General features: G+C 41.4%; 1 protein-coding gene across 2 annotated transcripts in view; it reads right to left on the bottom strand.

Annotated features, from left to right (window-relative positions):
- jade2 (jade family PHD finger 2) overlaps positions 1 to 16,458 on the bottom strand; it is a 235,932-nt gene that overhangs the window by 66,515 nt on the left and 152,959 nt on the right. For both annotated transcript variants that reach the window (XM_026183096.1, XM_026183097.1), the window contains exons 9-10: positions 14,150 to 14,635; positions 11,029 to 11,193 (exon numbers count right to left, since the gene is read on the bottom strand). In XM_026183096.1, the coding sequence (XP_026038881.1) occupies positions 11,029 to 11,193; positions 14,150 to 14,635 (651 nt within the window). The remainder of the gene's footprint in view (positions 1 to 11,028; positions 11,194 to 14,149; positions 14,636 to 16,458) is intronic.

Here is a 16,458-nt window from a genome sequence, read left to right as displayed (position 1 = left end):
TCGGCCCGTCTGGCCTGGAGCGAGAAATCTCCCCCACCCAACCCCCCCTACAGACATGCAGAGCTGTAAAAAATGTGCGTAGGGTGTCGATGCATGTGTGCACATCTCTGCAGGCAAGCGCGCAGGCCAATGAGTGACGTTGCACTGTATGGGTGCCAAGCATGCATAGATTTGTGCACGCGCTACTGTGAGGCATGTCAGTCAGCGTAAGAAGTTGAGTGCATATGCACTGGTGTGAACTGTGTGATTGCAAGAGAAGAGGAAGAGGGCTCACATAGCCAAGTAGTCTGTGTCGCTCTTTCCATTTCTCTGTCCTCGCCCTGACCCTACCTAACATTGCATAACACCAGGGACTTTTTCATGCCAAATGAGTGGCTGGATGTATGATGTTGAAGTGGCTGGGGGATGATTATGGGAGGGTGTGAGAGGTTACAAGTCGGTTACATCAACCACATGAATGCAACAAACTAAAGTCAAATGCCATTTTCAGGATTGGCTAAAAAGAAGAAAATCCATTTTGAAGGGAAGCTACAGGTAGAAGGTCATAAAGTCATAAAGCACTTAAACGGATCAGCCAAAACAACAAAACTACCGGCAGAAAAAGTTAATAACAGTTGATATTTCATTACAAGAGAGGCTGTCAAGAAGTGTACTAAATAAAGCAGCAAGTGAACAGTCAGATCTTGAAACTGTTGTGTTGAAAGCAGATTAGGACTTGGTCAGAACGGCACGTCTTAGGTGTGTTTCAACAATGGTTAAAGGCTTATGGGTGTGCTTGTGAAGGCCGGCCAGTGTGGTCTGAGCCTACAGAAGAGCAACTGTTGTACAAACCAGGGTAACTGAGTAAATGAGGCTTTATGTGCTCATTTTCTGCCTTTTAAATACTGTTAAAAAGCTGGATACACATTAGACCTTTATCACCCAAGTATCATACAGGCTGTCTGGACTTATTTTGTAACTTTGGCTGTAAAATAACAAAATAATGCATTACAAAATAGCCCACAATGGTTGAGGTGTTGCAGTAATGTGACACTGAGATGATTTTTCTCTCTGTGTTCAGACAGTATTACTTTGTGAACGCTTTGTGCTACCGTCATACACCAAATATCCCCTTAGAGCTCATCTTCTCCTCTTTAAATTTTGTAGAAGGATAACAAACTCCTTCTAAATCATAAGCTTCATACAGCCCACTTTAATCTTTAGTTGGCTGGACCATTGAAGCTACAGGATAAATGTGAAAAATCACATAAAACATTCTGATAGTTCATTGCACAGATTGTCTTGTAATTATAAAACATAAATGTTCTGTAAATTCTCTATGGACTCACTGATAATGGAAAAACAGGAACTTTCCTGTCATTTAATTGTTTGATAGTTAATTGCTTTGGTGTAGTATGAATGGCAATTGGCATAGGCAGTCTTTCTCAATAGGAAAAGCTGTAAAACTTGTGTCCTTCACCTTTTCTCAAGCTGTCCAGTGGGCCAGATTTGAGTCTTCAGTGGGCTGATTCAGGCCCCTGGGGCCTCATGTTTAACACCCCTGCTGTAGCACAAACATTAAGGACTTACAGTAGGGTAAAATGGACCCCCTACCATAATAAAAATACAAAACGAAAAACCCACTGAGCTCAGGTTATGTATAAAATCCTCCTTCACTGCTTATTTAGAGGGGAAATCCCTATTATGCACGTCTATTATGGACAGCCACACTCACCTGCTGTTCAGATGCTCAGCTTATGAGGGGCAGCCAATCAGAAGAAAGTTGGCCTTTGCGGGAAAGGAAGTAAAATGCCTTTGTTTTTACTGGACGAAGTTGCTATTCATCATCCACTACGCTTAAACTCTGAACATGCACAGATATCCCAGTTAGCTTTGTCTTACATGTGTCACAGTCATGACAGTTATCTACCAAGCAATCTAAATGACCTAAAAAGCACATCAAACGTCAAACTATCGTTATCAGATGCCCCACCATCACTTCAAAATCATAAAGGAAATTAACCTGTTTCTTTATGGGGAAAAGTAGGATCCAGGAGTTTTGGAGCTTGAGCAATACATAACACTAAAAAGACTCCTTTTTGTTCAGTTTGATACATTTTTAACACCCACCTTAAGGGCGTAAAAAGTCTGAAGAACAAGCAGAGATTATGCTTCACAAGCATCAAGGAGTAAAAAAAATCACTTAATTAAAAAGGAAGCCACAGGTAATCCGAGGGGTCACAACTGTAAAAATAAATAAAGAAAAATTACTCCATAAATAAGGAATTCTTGGATAACTTGAGGCAACTTGAGAATATTAAGAATATTGAGACTATAAAGAAGAAAGATGCTTCTGTGTTTCTGTGGTTCCTTATAACTGTGGGGAAGAAAAAAGATTAAAAGAAAATCGAGCAATAGGAAGATTTCTCTGGTGGCTCGTGTGGATTTTGCCGTGTGTGGATTGTAAACGTGCGTCAACCCAAGATGAAGAAAATCCAGTAAATCCATACATGTCGATTGCCTGAGAAAAAAAAAACAAAGACACAAGCAGCAAGCCTTTTCTGCCCAGACACTTTTTTTAGTCTTTAGGCTTGGTTTGATGTGTGAAGTTCCTCCCTTTAACCTCTTCCTGCCAATAGTTTCACTCACAGCAGTGCAAATCCAAGTCAGCAGATTAGGGGTTGCGGGCTTGTGTACACATACATTTTCCTCTCATTCTTTATTTTGCTTCCGAACTTCCTCTCTCTCCTCAAACAGAACGAAGCGCCGAGGGGGGTTTGCGGAAAGAAAACAAACTGTGAAACTGTAACCTGTAGCCAAGGAAAACTAGCTGATGGGCTTTCCTCCCTAGTGCCTCGGCACACAGTGTAGCGATACAGTTTACCTGGCAGATACCTGCAGCTGAAGGCTGATGGTGCTGTCACGGCTGCTTTCTGTCCAGGTTTCAATCTCTGCAGCACTGTCCAAACACCTCTGCCTAAATCTGTACTAAATACATACAATATCCCTTCTTCTCATTAATTTCTCTTCATATAACCTCTCTCTACACTCCCTCCTTGTCAGCATTCTGTAGTTTAAAAAAAAGAGAGAAAAATATGATATAAAACATATGTTAGCTACTCATAATGAAAATTTTCCCCTTCTTTAAATGGACTGTTTCATAAGTGTACTGCTGTGTTCTGCTCTGAGGGCCTCCTGGCTGTGGGACTGCTGACCTGCTGAACCAAATGTACTGCCAAGTCGTTACCGTGAGAGAGCGAGGGAGAGCAGAGGGCAGGACACAGAACGGCGGCATGCCATCAGACACCCTGCCAGCCTTGGCTATAGTACCGATGCACTGACTGACCGGTGGGAAAAGACTAACTGCCATTGTTTGACTCGAGTGGTTTTAGAATTGAAAACATGCAGGAAGAACCGAGAAAGGAAAATATATTCTTTCACACCTGCTTTCTCTCCATCATCCCCATTTCCCCAGTGAATCACGTCCCAGTCATTTCCCCTCTCTGGGAATCCTTACAGGTCACCTCACTAAAGTTTTAACTTTTAATTTCCAGTCCTACTCTTTTCTTTTTGCTTCCAGAGCCTGAACCTTCACCTCCCCTTCAATATTCATGAAGCTCTCCCTTCTTTTGCCAGTTTTATTTAATCTCAGTGAGCTCTTCTGAGAAGCCATGCTGAGTAAAATCTATAATTTCTCAGTTCCAGTATCATCATAAATGTATAACTGTGTATATTTTGCAGTTTTACAAAACAAAATACAATCATCGGTCTCAGTTTGGTTGGGAAATTATTCCAGAACTGTGATCAAACCAGGTATGAACGCCACAAACCGAACTTTTCCAGAACTCTTCAGTCTAAACTTCTGATAACGGTTTCTGGCACATTTTGATACTGCAGCTATCATTGCCTTCTATTTCATACTACTGATATAACCCAACACCATTGTTATCTGAGAGGAATGGTATAATGCATGGGTCCCCAATCCCGGTCCACGAGGGCCAGTGTCCCTGCAGGTTTTAGATGTGTCCTTGATCCATCACAGCTGATTTAAATGGATAAATTACCTTCTCAGCATTCTTGAAGTTCTCCAGAGGCCTGGTAATGAACTAATCATGTGATTCAGGTGTGTTGACCCAGTGTAAGATCTAAAACCTGCAGGGACACCGGCCCTCGTGGACTGGGATTGGGGACCCCCGGTATAATGGTTTGGGAATTATGGTTCACTCTCAGTTGCTCAGAACTGGATAAAGAAGATCGATATTACTCTCGTGTCTGTTGGTTAAAGTATGGATCTGGACCCAGGGGGTGTTCAGCTTGTAGTATTGGGCTAGGTCACAGGGGGAAAGCCCGGTTCTATCCAAAGGAAAAATACATGTCAACACCTCTGATACTCTCTAATTAACAATTTATATCTTTTTTCTGTGATTTTCATTAGATGGAAACATCACCTATTTAAATATGTTGCTCAAAGCATCTACCAAACTAGTTTTGGTAGATGCTCGATCTTTTTATATTTTATATTGTGCTTCCAAGCAGCCCAGATGTTCTTATAATTTTTTAAAATGTTTTTTCTTTGGACATTTTCAGTCCAGTTTTCTTTTGTTTGTGTGTTTGCTGAATCACTTAACACAGATCTATGATGAATTAAAACAAAAAAGACACCTAAATATCTGACCCTTCAGTTGATCCATCTACTTTTCAATTAAAGCTCATCAGAAATGGTCTCGGTGGAAGAATGGCAGTCCAGAAGTCTTTCTTAAGGTAGGGAAACAGGGAGAAAAGGCTGATAGATGCCAAATTACACAAGAACTGCTCTGAAAACAGATCTAATGGAGTGATTGGTAACAGCTTCATTTTTCAGTATAATGATCCCAAACGCACTGCAGTAAAAACATACCTGATAGAGAAACAGACACTACAACAGTATTAGTCATGTATTGGCCTCCCCAGAGCCCAAACCTCAACATTATTTAAGGAGTGTGGGATCATCATGACAGAAAACAGAACAAAAGGCAGCCAAAGACCAGCTTTGAATATCTTTCTACAAGCCTGGAGACTTATTCCTTCACACTACTTAAAGAAATGAGAAGAAAGCCTGGCAAAGAGAGTTGAATTCAGGCTGTGCTGAAAAATAAAGGTGGTCATCCCAAATATGGAGTCAAGATCATTAGACTTGCCAAAAATCTAGGCACCAGTTTAGCTCACTGGGATGAGCGGGCAACCACATGCTGTGTGGCAGAGAGTGGCAGGCCCAGTCTCGAGTCCGACCTGCGGCCCTTTGCTGCATGTCTTTCCTTTTCTCTCTTCCTCCGCTTTCCTGTCATTCTTCACTTCTCTATTCAAAAAGGCCAAATATAAAGTATAATTTAAAAAGAAGAAGAATTGCACAAAATCTGCTTCTACGTCATCCTCTACTGCACCTATGCCCAGATTTCTTCTTCTCTTTTTTTTTAAAGGTCGAACACTTACCTAACTTACACTATCCAATCACTGTGTCACACATTGCTTCAACATGTTGCACGCTGATTGGATGCGAGTTGTGGGTGAAGGGAGGGTGTTGGGGCAGCACTCAGGAGAGGAGTACAGAAATGGAGAAAGCTCACAGTGCATTAGGGACAGCACGGTGCAATTCGTTCCATTGGCAGCACTTCAAAGAGGAAGAGGAGGGGGATAATCCACCCCAACATTAGCCCTTGGAATCTTCCACCACCAACATGCACACCCGCACACTCACACACAGACACACATACACACTTGTTCACAAAAGCAGCAGGCTGGAGGCTTTGGTCGTGGGGTCTGATTGGGTTGGGGTCTGGGGATGACGGGATGGAAGGATGGAGAGGATTTTTCAATTTGCCCGCAAATCAGAGATGATTGCAACACTATCTTCCACACAGACACATACATGCACTTAGAAACACAATGTCATGCACACAACACCTCCACAGAAAAATACCATATGCAACGAAAAAACAAAGCAAAGCAGGTGGACCACTTGAAAAACAGGTCAGCAATGGATGACAGAGCAGATACTTACAGGTGGTGTCGGCGTGAGAGATGGAAAAGTAAAAGGAGGAAGAAAAGTGAAGAAGACGGATGAAGTGAAAGAGAGCTTGTGTATCGACAGCCAGTGGCATCACAGCAGTGAGCTGTCAACACTCACTTGGCCAAAACGTGACCAATTGGAGATCAATCCTCCTCATGGGTGACTTGCCAGCAGCAATTCTAATCAATCCGACTTTCTCCGTTACACACTTGGGCAGTGGTCAAGCAGAACACTGCTAGATTTGGAGCTTGCCAGATTAAACACCTTCAGATCAACCTCACGTCTTGATCTGCAATCGCAGCGCAGCTTTCAGGCTATTAAATGCTGTTTTGAACATGCCTCAACAAAATGATCAGACACATTATTCTGCCTCATTTGCACAAAAACAATTTGAAAATTCAGACTTTGTGCCCCAACAACTCCACGGAAGCTTCTTAAAAACACAATAACATTGAGTTAAAGTCGCTATACTCAGGGTGTCTGTCCTAATATATAAAACAGAGTACTTATGGTGAAGTATGGTCAATAGCTACCAGGAGTTCCAACAATTCAACCAAGACTACATGAATTTAAGAGTTCAACTACTACAAGTGTTGAACAGCTCCAATACACCTGATTATTAATGGTGCTAAATGGAGGTGAGGTGATGGTGACACATTACTGTAGTTGCATATCAGCATCACTCAGTGTGAGCCTAGTTGAATCATAATAGTGAATAAGATGAAGCAAATAGTGTCAGATATTTGTCTCTAAGAGCTTAAGAAGAGCTTAAAAACAGCAAAGTTATTTTACATAATAAATCAGGAAAATAAATCACAAAATCCCCAAAACCAAAATGTCAGGGATCTAGAAGCTCATCTGTCACCACTCATAGGTTACTACAAAGTTTCCTTGTCATTTATTCGCTGTACTGCACAAACGAATGAGAATTCAAATTAATTGACAGTGACAAATGGGACTTTAACCTTGAGAACAATGTGGTTGAAGACCCATCAGATGATCACTGTGTGCCAGCTTAATTAAATTCTGACCAGTACTGTAAGAGGAGTACGGACAGCCTTGCCAGCACATGAGCCATCAGTCTTTCAGGCGCACGAACTGAAAAAAATAGGGATCAAATACAACTGTCACTTTCCCAGTGTTGCCGTAGCAGCAGCGTCTCAACAGAACGCTGAACGGTGCCGAGCAGAGTGATACCAAAACCTCTCACGGTCTACAGTATGTACAGCATTTTATTTTTACTAAGAGCTGACTTTGGACTCCTGGAGGTTTCTACCTGGAGTTTGTCCTTCCCACTGTCACCAAGTTCTTGCTCATAGGGTTCATCTGGGTTTTTATCTGTATTATCACAGGGTCTTTCCTTCGTAATATAAAGAGCGCTGAGGCATCTGCTGTGGTGACTTGGCGCTTTATAAATAAAATCAGTCTCTCTATTATTCCTAATGTTTTTTGTTTGATAAAAGAAGGCATATGGAACATTAAAAATCACAGAAAAATGACCTTTTTATTTGTCTGTGAAGGTTCTCAGTCATCCAGGTCATCGTAGTCAAAGGAGCTTGCAAAGAAAAACGTCTGGACTTCTTTAAGTTACTTGAAGACGTTTCACCTCTCATCCGAGAAGCTTCTTTAGTTCTAAGGTCAAATGGTGGAGAGTCCCAGATATAAACCTAGTGGGAGTGACCCCCCACAGAGGGACAAAAGGACCCCTTGATGATCCTCTAATCGCCTGAGCCAAGGTGTGAAACTGGGTGTGGGTCCCAATCAGCCAGGGGTCCAGGTGAGCTCATTGTGAAACCTGGCCCCACCCTATCATGCGAATTCCTGAGGTCAGATGGCCCAGGATGTGAGTGGGTGTTAAGGCGTATGGGGGGCGTCCCTCTGCGGGGTGATACTCCCACTAGGTTTATATCTGGGACTTTCCACCATTTGACCTTAGAACTGAAGAAGCTTCTCGGATGAGAGGTGAAACATCTTCAAGCAACTTAAAGAAGTCCAAACGCTTTTCTTTGCAAGCTCCTTTGACGACCTTTTTATTTACATTTCTGTATTAAGTGAAAGCCAAATGATGTTCCCCATAAATCTGCAATATTTGGATGTAATATTCAAGCTAAATCCAACATGTGTTCATGGATTGCTTTAAATCCACCACGTGTTTGCATTTTTCACAAATAGGACGCAGTTGCCTCGAACACTGAGGTACACGTAGGCACCATCTTTACATACTCTGAGTAAATAAACTGTTTCAACTGTTATTTCCTACTGACTGCTTCGCTGTTTTGTGACAGAATGAAGAGAGTTAACTTTTGAAAGCTGAAGTGGTATGGTTCACTTCTACAACACACACACACACACACATCAATAATGGGTGGTCAGGAGGGAGAAGAGTTATGGAGTCCATGGACACACTGACTGGTTGAGAGGTTAGAAAACTGCAACAATCAATAAACCCTGACCACCAGAGACCACTGCGGTGTGGCTACAGTTACACAATTCTCTACACATCTGTAGAGTGGTCTTCCAATCACAGAAAATAGTGTACATCGACAGTGATTTGCACAGCTACAGAATATCTAAGTATAGCAAGGGCTTTCAGTTATTTGGCTCACCCAAATAAAAAGTGACCTACATAAAAAAGTTCAGCCCACTGTTTAGAAATGACAACCTGGCTCTGTGGGAAGTGATTTGTGATTCCATTATTTTAAGTTGAGAGGTGGAGGAATTATCATCTAAAAGCCAAATTAACACCGTGGGACGCTGGACAAAGCACGCTGATCCCGTGGTCTAATCAGCACTGAACTTAAGTCCACTGGTCTTACCAGCTGAGGCTAAATGAGAAAAACTAAGGAGCAATTAACAAAAAAAAAATCTCCAATTATCTCTTGTGTTTGTATTTGAACTCTTTTAGTTTTGTACAGAAAGGTCATTTGGTTAATATGGAGCCACCTAATTACCAAAAGGTTTTCTTACTATGAACGAAATTAAATCAACCAAGCTGAACAAAACCAAGGCACCTTAGACTCTGCTGACAGAAATATCCAGGGGTTAAGAATCTCTCTGCAGTGAACATTTTTGGTAATTTATTACGTGAAGGTAAGCAGATATAATAAGATTTTTTTTTCATTGTGGGAATGATATAAACAGTTGTCTAAATGTAAAAAAAAAAACAGAGGACTCCTGCCGCATGTCCTTAGCGAACCGCATTTACGTGTATCCCCCTAAATTTTGGCCGCAGTAGATGTTTGGCTGCTCGCTGTAATTTAGATCCTGTATAGTTTGCAGGGTCAGAAAGAGGTTTTGAGAGCACTGCAGCCGCAGCAGAGAATGCCAATGTACTAACAGAGCTCTGGAGTGAGGTTTTGAAGATGGGCACAACTAATTCAAGAAACCAGGCAAAAAAATGAAAATATTAGTGCGCATTCTGCAGCCAAATGCAAGCTCTGATACTGAAATCAGCAGGGGAATATTTCAGCATTCAGAAATAACCTCAACTCTTAGCAGCTACAGTTACAAACTACAAGCTGCAAAGATTTCATGTAGATAATGATAAGTTTTGTGTTTTATTTAAATGTTAAGGAACATTGTGTCGGGCAGGGCAAAAAAAAAAAACTTCCATAACCTCCTTTCTCCATAAATAGATCAACAAGTTTCTCATTGCACCAAGATACTGCTAACCCTCCAAAATGTGATCAATCCAGTTACAACAGCTACTACGAATGCAACACAACATGCAGCACGAATCTCAACTACCCTTTGAAATTTCTTCACCTGAGAGATGGGCCAGGCTTCCATTAGATCTTTCAATTTTCTCATCCACAGACACCTTTAATTAGAGTTAGCAGTTAAAGCTTCAAAAGCCTCCCTAAACTTCTGCTTCCACAACCACAGAAGCCGGAAAAGTATTCTTCGCCGGGTTTAAAGCCTCCAGTACAATTAATGCCCATTAGCTCGCTCTTACGTTAGGACACTTGGTCTACCTGAACTCATCAACAATCAAGGTGTAGATGTAGCACACTCCCAAAAATCACACCATGCGTTCAGTTCTAAAAATTGACAGTATCATGAAATTTACCATATTTGATTACTGATGTCATTTGGGCCAAGCTAGAAACCATCTGAGGTGCCTCAGTAAAAGTAGGGAGTCGCTGCGGAGCACCTTTTCTGGTATCCACCAACAAACTCCAGATCAAAGCCTTTCTCTCCATGGCACGGCAGCTGCACAAGCATTACCATCTCTTTCTCTGGGGAATAACAAACTGTTTCCAAGCAGGGGGCTCAGGAGCATCACAAAACGAACCCACAGGCTCTCAGAGAAATGAAAACGAAAAACGTCTGAACCAATTTCCACTATAGAGCTGACTTTCCACTTCCCGAGGGACTTTACAGTATGTACTGTATGCTATTCCTGTGCTCCGGGTCACTTGAGACTGAATTTTCTGTGAAGTTTTTTTCTCCAAGTCAGAAGAGTGGGAGAGACACGGCAAACAAATAAACAAACAAACAAATCTGAGGAAATTCCGAGAGTGCCTCGCTGACTTTTTACATGAAGTAACTAATCTGTCACAATGATCACAGATCATAGAAAAAACAAATGAATTCTCCACAGTTGGTGAATTTTCACTTACATTTCCAACACTTGGCTATCAGTCAGTCACTCATTATATCCCTGAGTCATTTCATTACCCCGTCATCCTTTGAGCCATTCATTCATTTAACATCAATATTCATGAGAGCAAAAATCAACTTCATATGATACTGTCAATGATCTTTTTAATTAACATTCGGAAAAATGTAAATTAACTCGGAAATTATATCAGCGATACAGGGATGGATCAAGCACCGAGCACGAATATTCGCACATGTTCGAAACACACACACACACACCGAACACACACGAACAGAAAGAAATGATCCCAGAATAAAGCACTCTGCAAAGAAACAAGTTTTCTTTGGCTTCATACCAAACAAACATCGAAACAACGTCTGCATCTGATTGTCCAACTCACTCTTTCCAGGTCTTGTCGGAGGTGTGTGAAGAGTTTGAGGCGTCTGTAGAGGACGTCCTGCTCCTGTTGGGCCAGGTTGTCCACCTCGTCTCTCTTTAAGGTCACCAGAGGTCGATTAAAGTTGGCCTTCCTCTTCAGCTTCCAGAACTGATATAAGTAGTCCACCTTAAAACGTAGACACACATTTACCTGTTACGCTATCATAATGTTCGCATCGCTGCCATGTTTGATTTCAATTCAAGTCAAAGATGGCAGCGAGAAATTTCATGGAGTTAAAAATCAGTGCGAGCATCTGGTCAATGAAGGTGCTGTGTGCGCAGGTCACATGGAAGGCCACTGTACTGTGCTTTCAGACTATTTCCTTTTTTTGTTGTTTTTAATTGTGAATTAGAGGCACTGAAGCATTATAATGTGAAATTCTAGAGCACATTTTTGCAGGAGATTTATTTCAAAAAGTCATCCAGCTTTGGAAACTTTATAGTCATATTAAACTTCAATAATTTTCTCAAATTAAGGATCAAATACTTGGATATTCTTTGTGATTTTAAAGTCAAAGAAAAACTTTACAAAGGTCTCACAAAATTACAAAATACACATATAGTCACATAGAGAAGAAAGGACTCTCTACTGTCCTGTGAAAAACTAGGTGCACCATTACAGCCTCAATACTGTAGGAATTTTTTTAATTAAATAGCCACCAGGTGCTGCTAATCAAATACACCTGATAAACGGATCATCACCAAGTGTGAGCAATGCTATAAACACTGAAGTTTTGGTAGTTTGCTGGTCAGGAATGGGGATCCTCACAAAATCAGCCCAAAGCATATCTTAAGTTTGCAAAATTGCATCTGAAAAACACCAGAAGACGTCTGGAACAATGTCCTTAGGACAGATGAGACCAAAGTAGAGATGTTTGTCCATGATGTATAACGCAAACACAAACACCAACTGTCAGGCATGGTGGTGGTGGGGTGATGATTCGGGCTTGTTCTGCAGCCATTCAGTTGACCAGAAACTCCTCTGTACACCAAAGTAGGGCTGTGCGATATGACCAAAATCTCATATCCCGATATAAGAATTCTATCGTCCCGATAACGATATAAATCACAAAAATTTAACATTTTCTGTAAATTCTGTGAATCTCGGGCAGCTCGACTTGCGTGAAGTGTTTCCAACTGCGCGTCCTTTACCCGGAGTCGAGTGTTTTAACCGATGCATGAAACTATACATTTTTAGACTTAAGTTGTAACGGCCGAGAAATTTCATGGAGTTTCTTTGTATTTATTACACGGCGTGCTGCGGGGAAAAGCCTGTTCTAACGTTTGAGTCTAAGGTTTATTTCTTAGCACCTGGCGGCTCTTTTTTCTTCTCATCCGTAAATAATCTGCTCTTTCATGTGATTCAGTTTATTTTGAAAAGTCTCAACAGGATCTTGAGCTTTATTGTGAAAGGTTTATGTGGAACATAAACAAGCGGACGATGAAAAAATATTGCCGTAAACAGTTTATTTTGCGACACCACGAAACAAACGATAGCGTAAAATGAAACGACAGATGTTTTTATATCGTCATCCGATATATATCGTTATATCGAACAGCTCTACACCAAAGTACTTTAGAGTAAAGTGTGAGTCCATCTGTCTGACAGCTAAAGCATTGCTGAAATTCTGTCATGTAACAAGTAAATGAACTTAAGCACAGCAGCAAACCTACAACTGTCTGAAAATAAGAAGAATCACCGTGTTGCAATGACCCTAACCTGATTGAAATGCTGTGGTGGGACCTTAAGAGAGGTGTGCACACATGGAGTGTGAACTGTTTTTAAAGAAATGTGGGCCAAAATTCCTCCACAACAGTTTGAGAGGCTGATAAAGTCATACAGAAAATAATTACTTGAAGTTACTGACGCTAAAAGTTGTTCGACCTCACCGAGTTTTTCACAGGGCTGTATAGAGTCCTGTGACAACTTCATTTTTCCCATGATTGTAGACGTGACATTTTTCTTTTGTTAAAAATCCCCATTCATATTCACATTTGAAGGATCAACCTTTTACACCAATGAAAATAAAACAGGACTGCACACATTAAAGAAGTGCAGCACTACGAAAAACGTTTCACTCGTGATCTGAGTAAGCAATGACTCTTCAAAGTCTGGGTATTTGACAACATGGCTACAATCGCAAGTATTTCATTAGTGTATCCAACTACAATGAATACCTCTATTAGATCATACACTGCAGACAAGACACAAAGCACACTGAGGCACTGTGGTGTAATGTGGTTGCCCCAACCTTGCCAAGAAAAGTGAAGCGGTTCTTTGACAACACAACAATATTTTCTCATAGATTTGTGACCTTAACCAGACAATACCTGAGTTTTTTCCTCTCTCTCTCAGCTCTATTATATTTTTAAAACCCAAAATGGCCCTGAAGTGTTGACTCAGTATCAAAAATTCTTTTTATAAAAAAGAACTCTTTCAAATCCATGGTTTAGCTTTCCTAGTAAAAAAAATTAAAAATAAAACACTTTCCAGCAGCAGCGTCCATGTTTGGAAAGCAGAACAGAGCATGGTCTAAACAAATACCTGTAACTCATCATGCGGTCTACGAATACCTATGAATGGGGAACACTTGAGCCAGTGTGCTAAATCGAGGCAAGTACATGATTAGTCTTCTCATATTTCTATAATTTTATACTCTTAACACAAACACATTTTTCCGACTAGGCAATGTTCTCCCAGATTTCATCAATCAATAGGAGCCTTCAGCTTTTTGTTCTTTGGACAGAAACGGCACTTCCTAACAGCTTCATGCTTCGGTGAATCGGGCGTTCTGAAATGCTCTGCTGCACGTCGCTGCTGTACTGAGCAGTCACAGTATCTGCATACTTGCTCCCTCTTAGCAGGAACAAGTGCTGCTATTATGAGCTCTCTCATCAGTGAGTTTTTTCAGCCACTCATCTTGTTGACCATGTCTGTGCACTTCGTGCCTATACCTGAGTCACTACCTAGAAGAGCAGGTATTTTTTGATACACATACAGGCGTACCTATCCTATCGCAACGAGTGTTTAACCTCATTTCTTATAACTTAATGAGAAGCTGTAGGGTCCTAGCTTAACACACCTGGGAAACGGGTAGCCCCAGGTTTTCGGCAACCTCCCTGGGTTCCACGAGTCGGTAAAACTCATCCTCCAGCTCCTGAAGCTTCTGCTTCCTCTGGCTCACTTTTTCTCTCTCCAGTTGGTCGCGCTCAGCCCGCTCCGACGCCGACACTGAAACCAGGTGCGATACCGACCTCTGCGCCGGATCGCTGCTGCCATTTGTCTCGTTTTGCTGGTCCTGCCAAAGCTCGGAGGTGAGACCGGGGGCGGCCCACTCGGGTCTGGCTCCACCGTGTGCTCCGTTGGCGGTGGAAGCGGTGACGTGATTGCCGTTGCTCATTCCGCTTGAGCTGAAGGTGCTGTTGGTGTTTGTACTGGTGTTGCTGTGCTCCAGGCAGAAGGACTTGAAGCGCACCTCGTCGTTCTCGGCCAAGATGGTCTTCATCTCCAGGCCGTGATCGAAGGCGCAGGTCACATGGAAGGCCACAATACAGGAGGGCATGGAGCACTGGGAGCAGGGACAGAGAGGGAATTGAGTTAAGGGACACAGAAATAAAAAAAAATGTCTTCATGTTCTCAGACATTTTGTCAAACCTGTTTGTTTTAAGCTGTCATTTTCGGTTCATTTATTGCGTTATCAAGGTTCCAGAACAAGTGCAGCAAAGCAGAAAGACAGACCAAGTCACAACAAACACAGCTTTCCCATTTCTGCTGACATTCTGGTAACTTGGGATATGTTTCAATATGTGTGTGAGTGCATGTTTCTCAGTGCTATCCATTACAGGTCATACTAAGAGCTGACCTCCCACTGAGTCCCTCCAGGCATGCTACGATTTTGTGTGTGTGTGTGTGTGAGAAAGCGAGAACCCTTGTGACTGTACTGGTGTCACTGCTGCATGCACATTTTTTTAGTATGTGTGAGTGTGTGTGTAGATCTGCACTTATCAAAGTAGTTCAGGATTCGGCAGGAGGCTCGTTGGTGACTCTCTGCACTGCAGTGCATGATAAAAAAAAAACCTCACTGATCCGACCGACTCAACCATCTGGAAAACAACTTTTCTACAAATGTCTCTCTCCCTTTATTTCTCTTATCCTTATTTGGCTTTTATGCTTCATAAAAACTTTCTAAAAAGCTTTAAAAAGTTTTAATTGGAACTACTTCCTACCAAAGAAACAGTCCAGTCCTAACTGGCGTTGGGCTTTTCGGCATTTCCAAATGTGGTTTGTACGATGAGGCAAAAAAGGAGACATAACTGGCTAGCATATTCTTTTTTGCTTGAACTTCGGGTTGGCTTTGGACTGTGCTGCGGTCTTCTCTACTGTCACACTAAAGTAGGTCATCATCAGCCCGAACACCAATCTATCACTACAACCTTCAGCAGCACATGGAAAAGTGTGCGACTGTAATCTCAGGTATGCTGAGAGATCCAGATGAACCCACTCTCATTTCATCTTTTATGGACTTAATATTAGAGCCTATTTGTGTGTGGGAGGATTAACAGAGATATCCTGCATTAAACTTACATGATTTGTGAAACAGCATGTGAATCCATGTGAAACCGCAAACTGACTAATGGAGACCTCCTATGTGTGTTATTCCCCAATGTGGATAATGATGATAGACTCCTTGCTTTAATTGGCTCAATATGTCAAGTTGTACAGTCACTGTTATATATTTTAGTCTTTTGAGCACGACAAGCTTGGTTTTTATTGAAAACTGCCTGCAAATACCACATTTTCACCAGTTCTTTCCCTAACGTTACCAGATACATTATCAGAGAGATTATGAGGGAGATTTACCACTCAAACAAACCCCGTTAGAAATCTATAGGGAAGTGCTATAACAGCAAATATGAACACTACTGATTGCAAACAGTCAATCAACAGCAAAATGAGAAAACATAAACCTACTGTGTTATTGTGCTAATGCAGATGAACCCTAGAAGTTCAAAAGGTGTGGCAGCCTGTACACTGGGGGAAATACAGTGAAGTGAAAAAGTGTTTGCCCCCTTCCCGATTTCTTAAAACACAAGTTAATTACAGTTTATAAATGAATTATTATTATTACAATGATAAACACCTTCATTTAGAAAATGCATTTTGTGTTTACTTGTGTTTTCTCTAATATTATATTTGTCTGATGATCTGAAACATTTAAGTGTGACACGTATACAAAAACTAAAAATAAATCAGGGGACAAACACTTTTTCAAACCACTGTAAGTATCTGATCCCCTGCTAAAATTTTTAAGTTTGCCAAGAAACACCACTGTTAACAGCATTGGTAATGTACATGCCTGCCTAAGTTTGCCACTGAAAATCTAAATGATTC

This window comes from Astatotilapia calliptera, chromosome 10, assembly GCF_900246225.1.
Source record: "Astatotilapia calliptera chromosome 10, fAstCal1.2, whole genome shotgun sequence".
Taxonomy (NCBI): domain Eukaryota; kingdom Metazoa; phylum Chordata; class Actinopteri; order Cichliformes; family Cichlidae; genus Astatotilapia; species Astatotilapia calliptera.
This window is presented reverse-complemented; position numbering and strand designations above follow the sequence as displayed.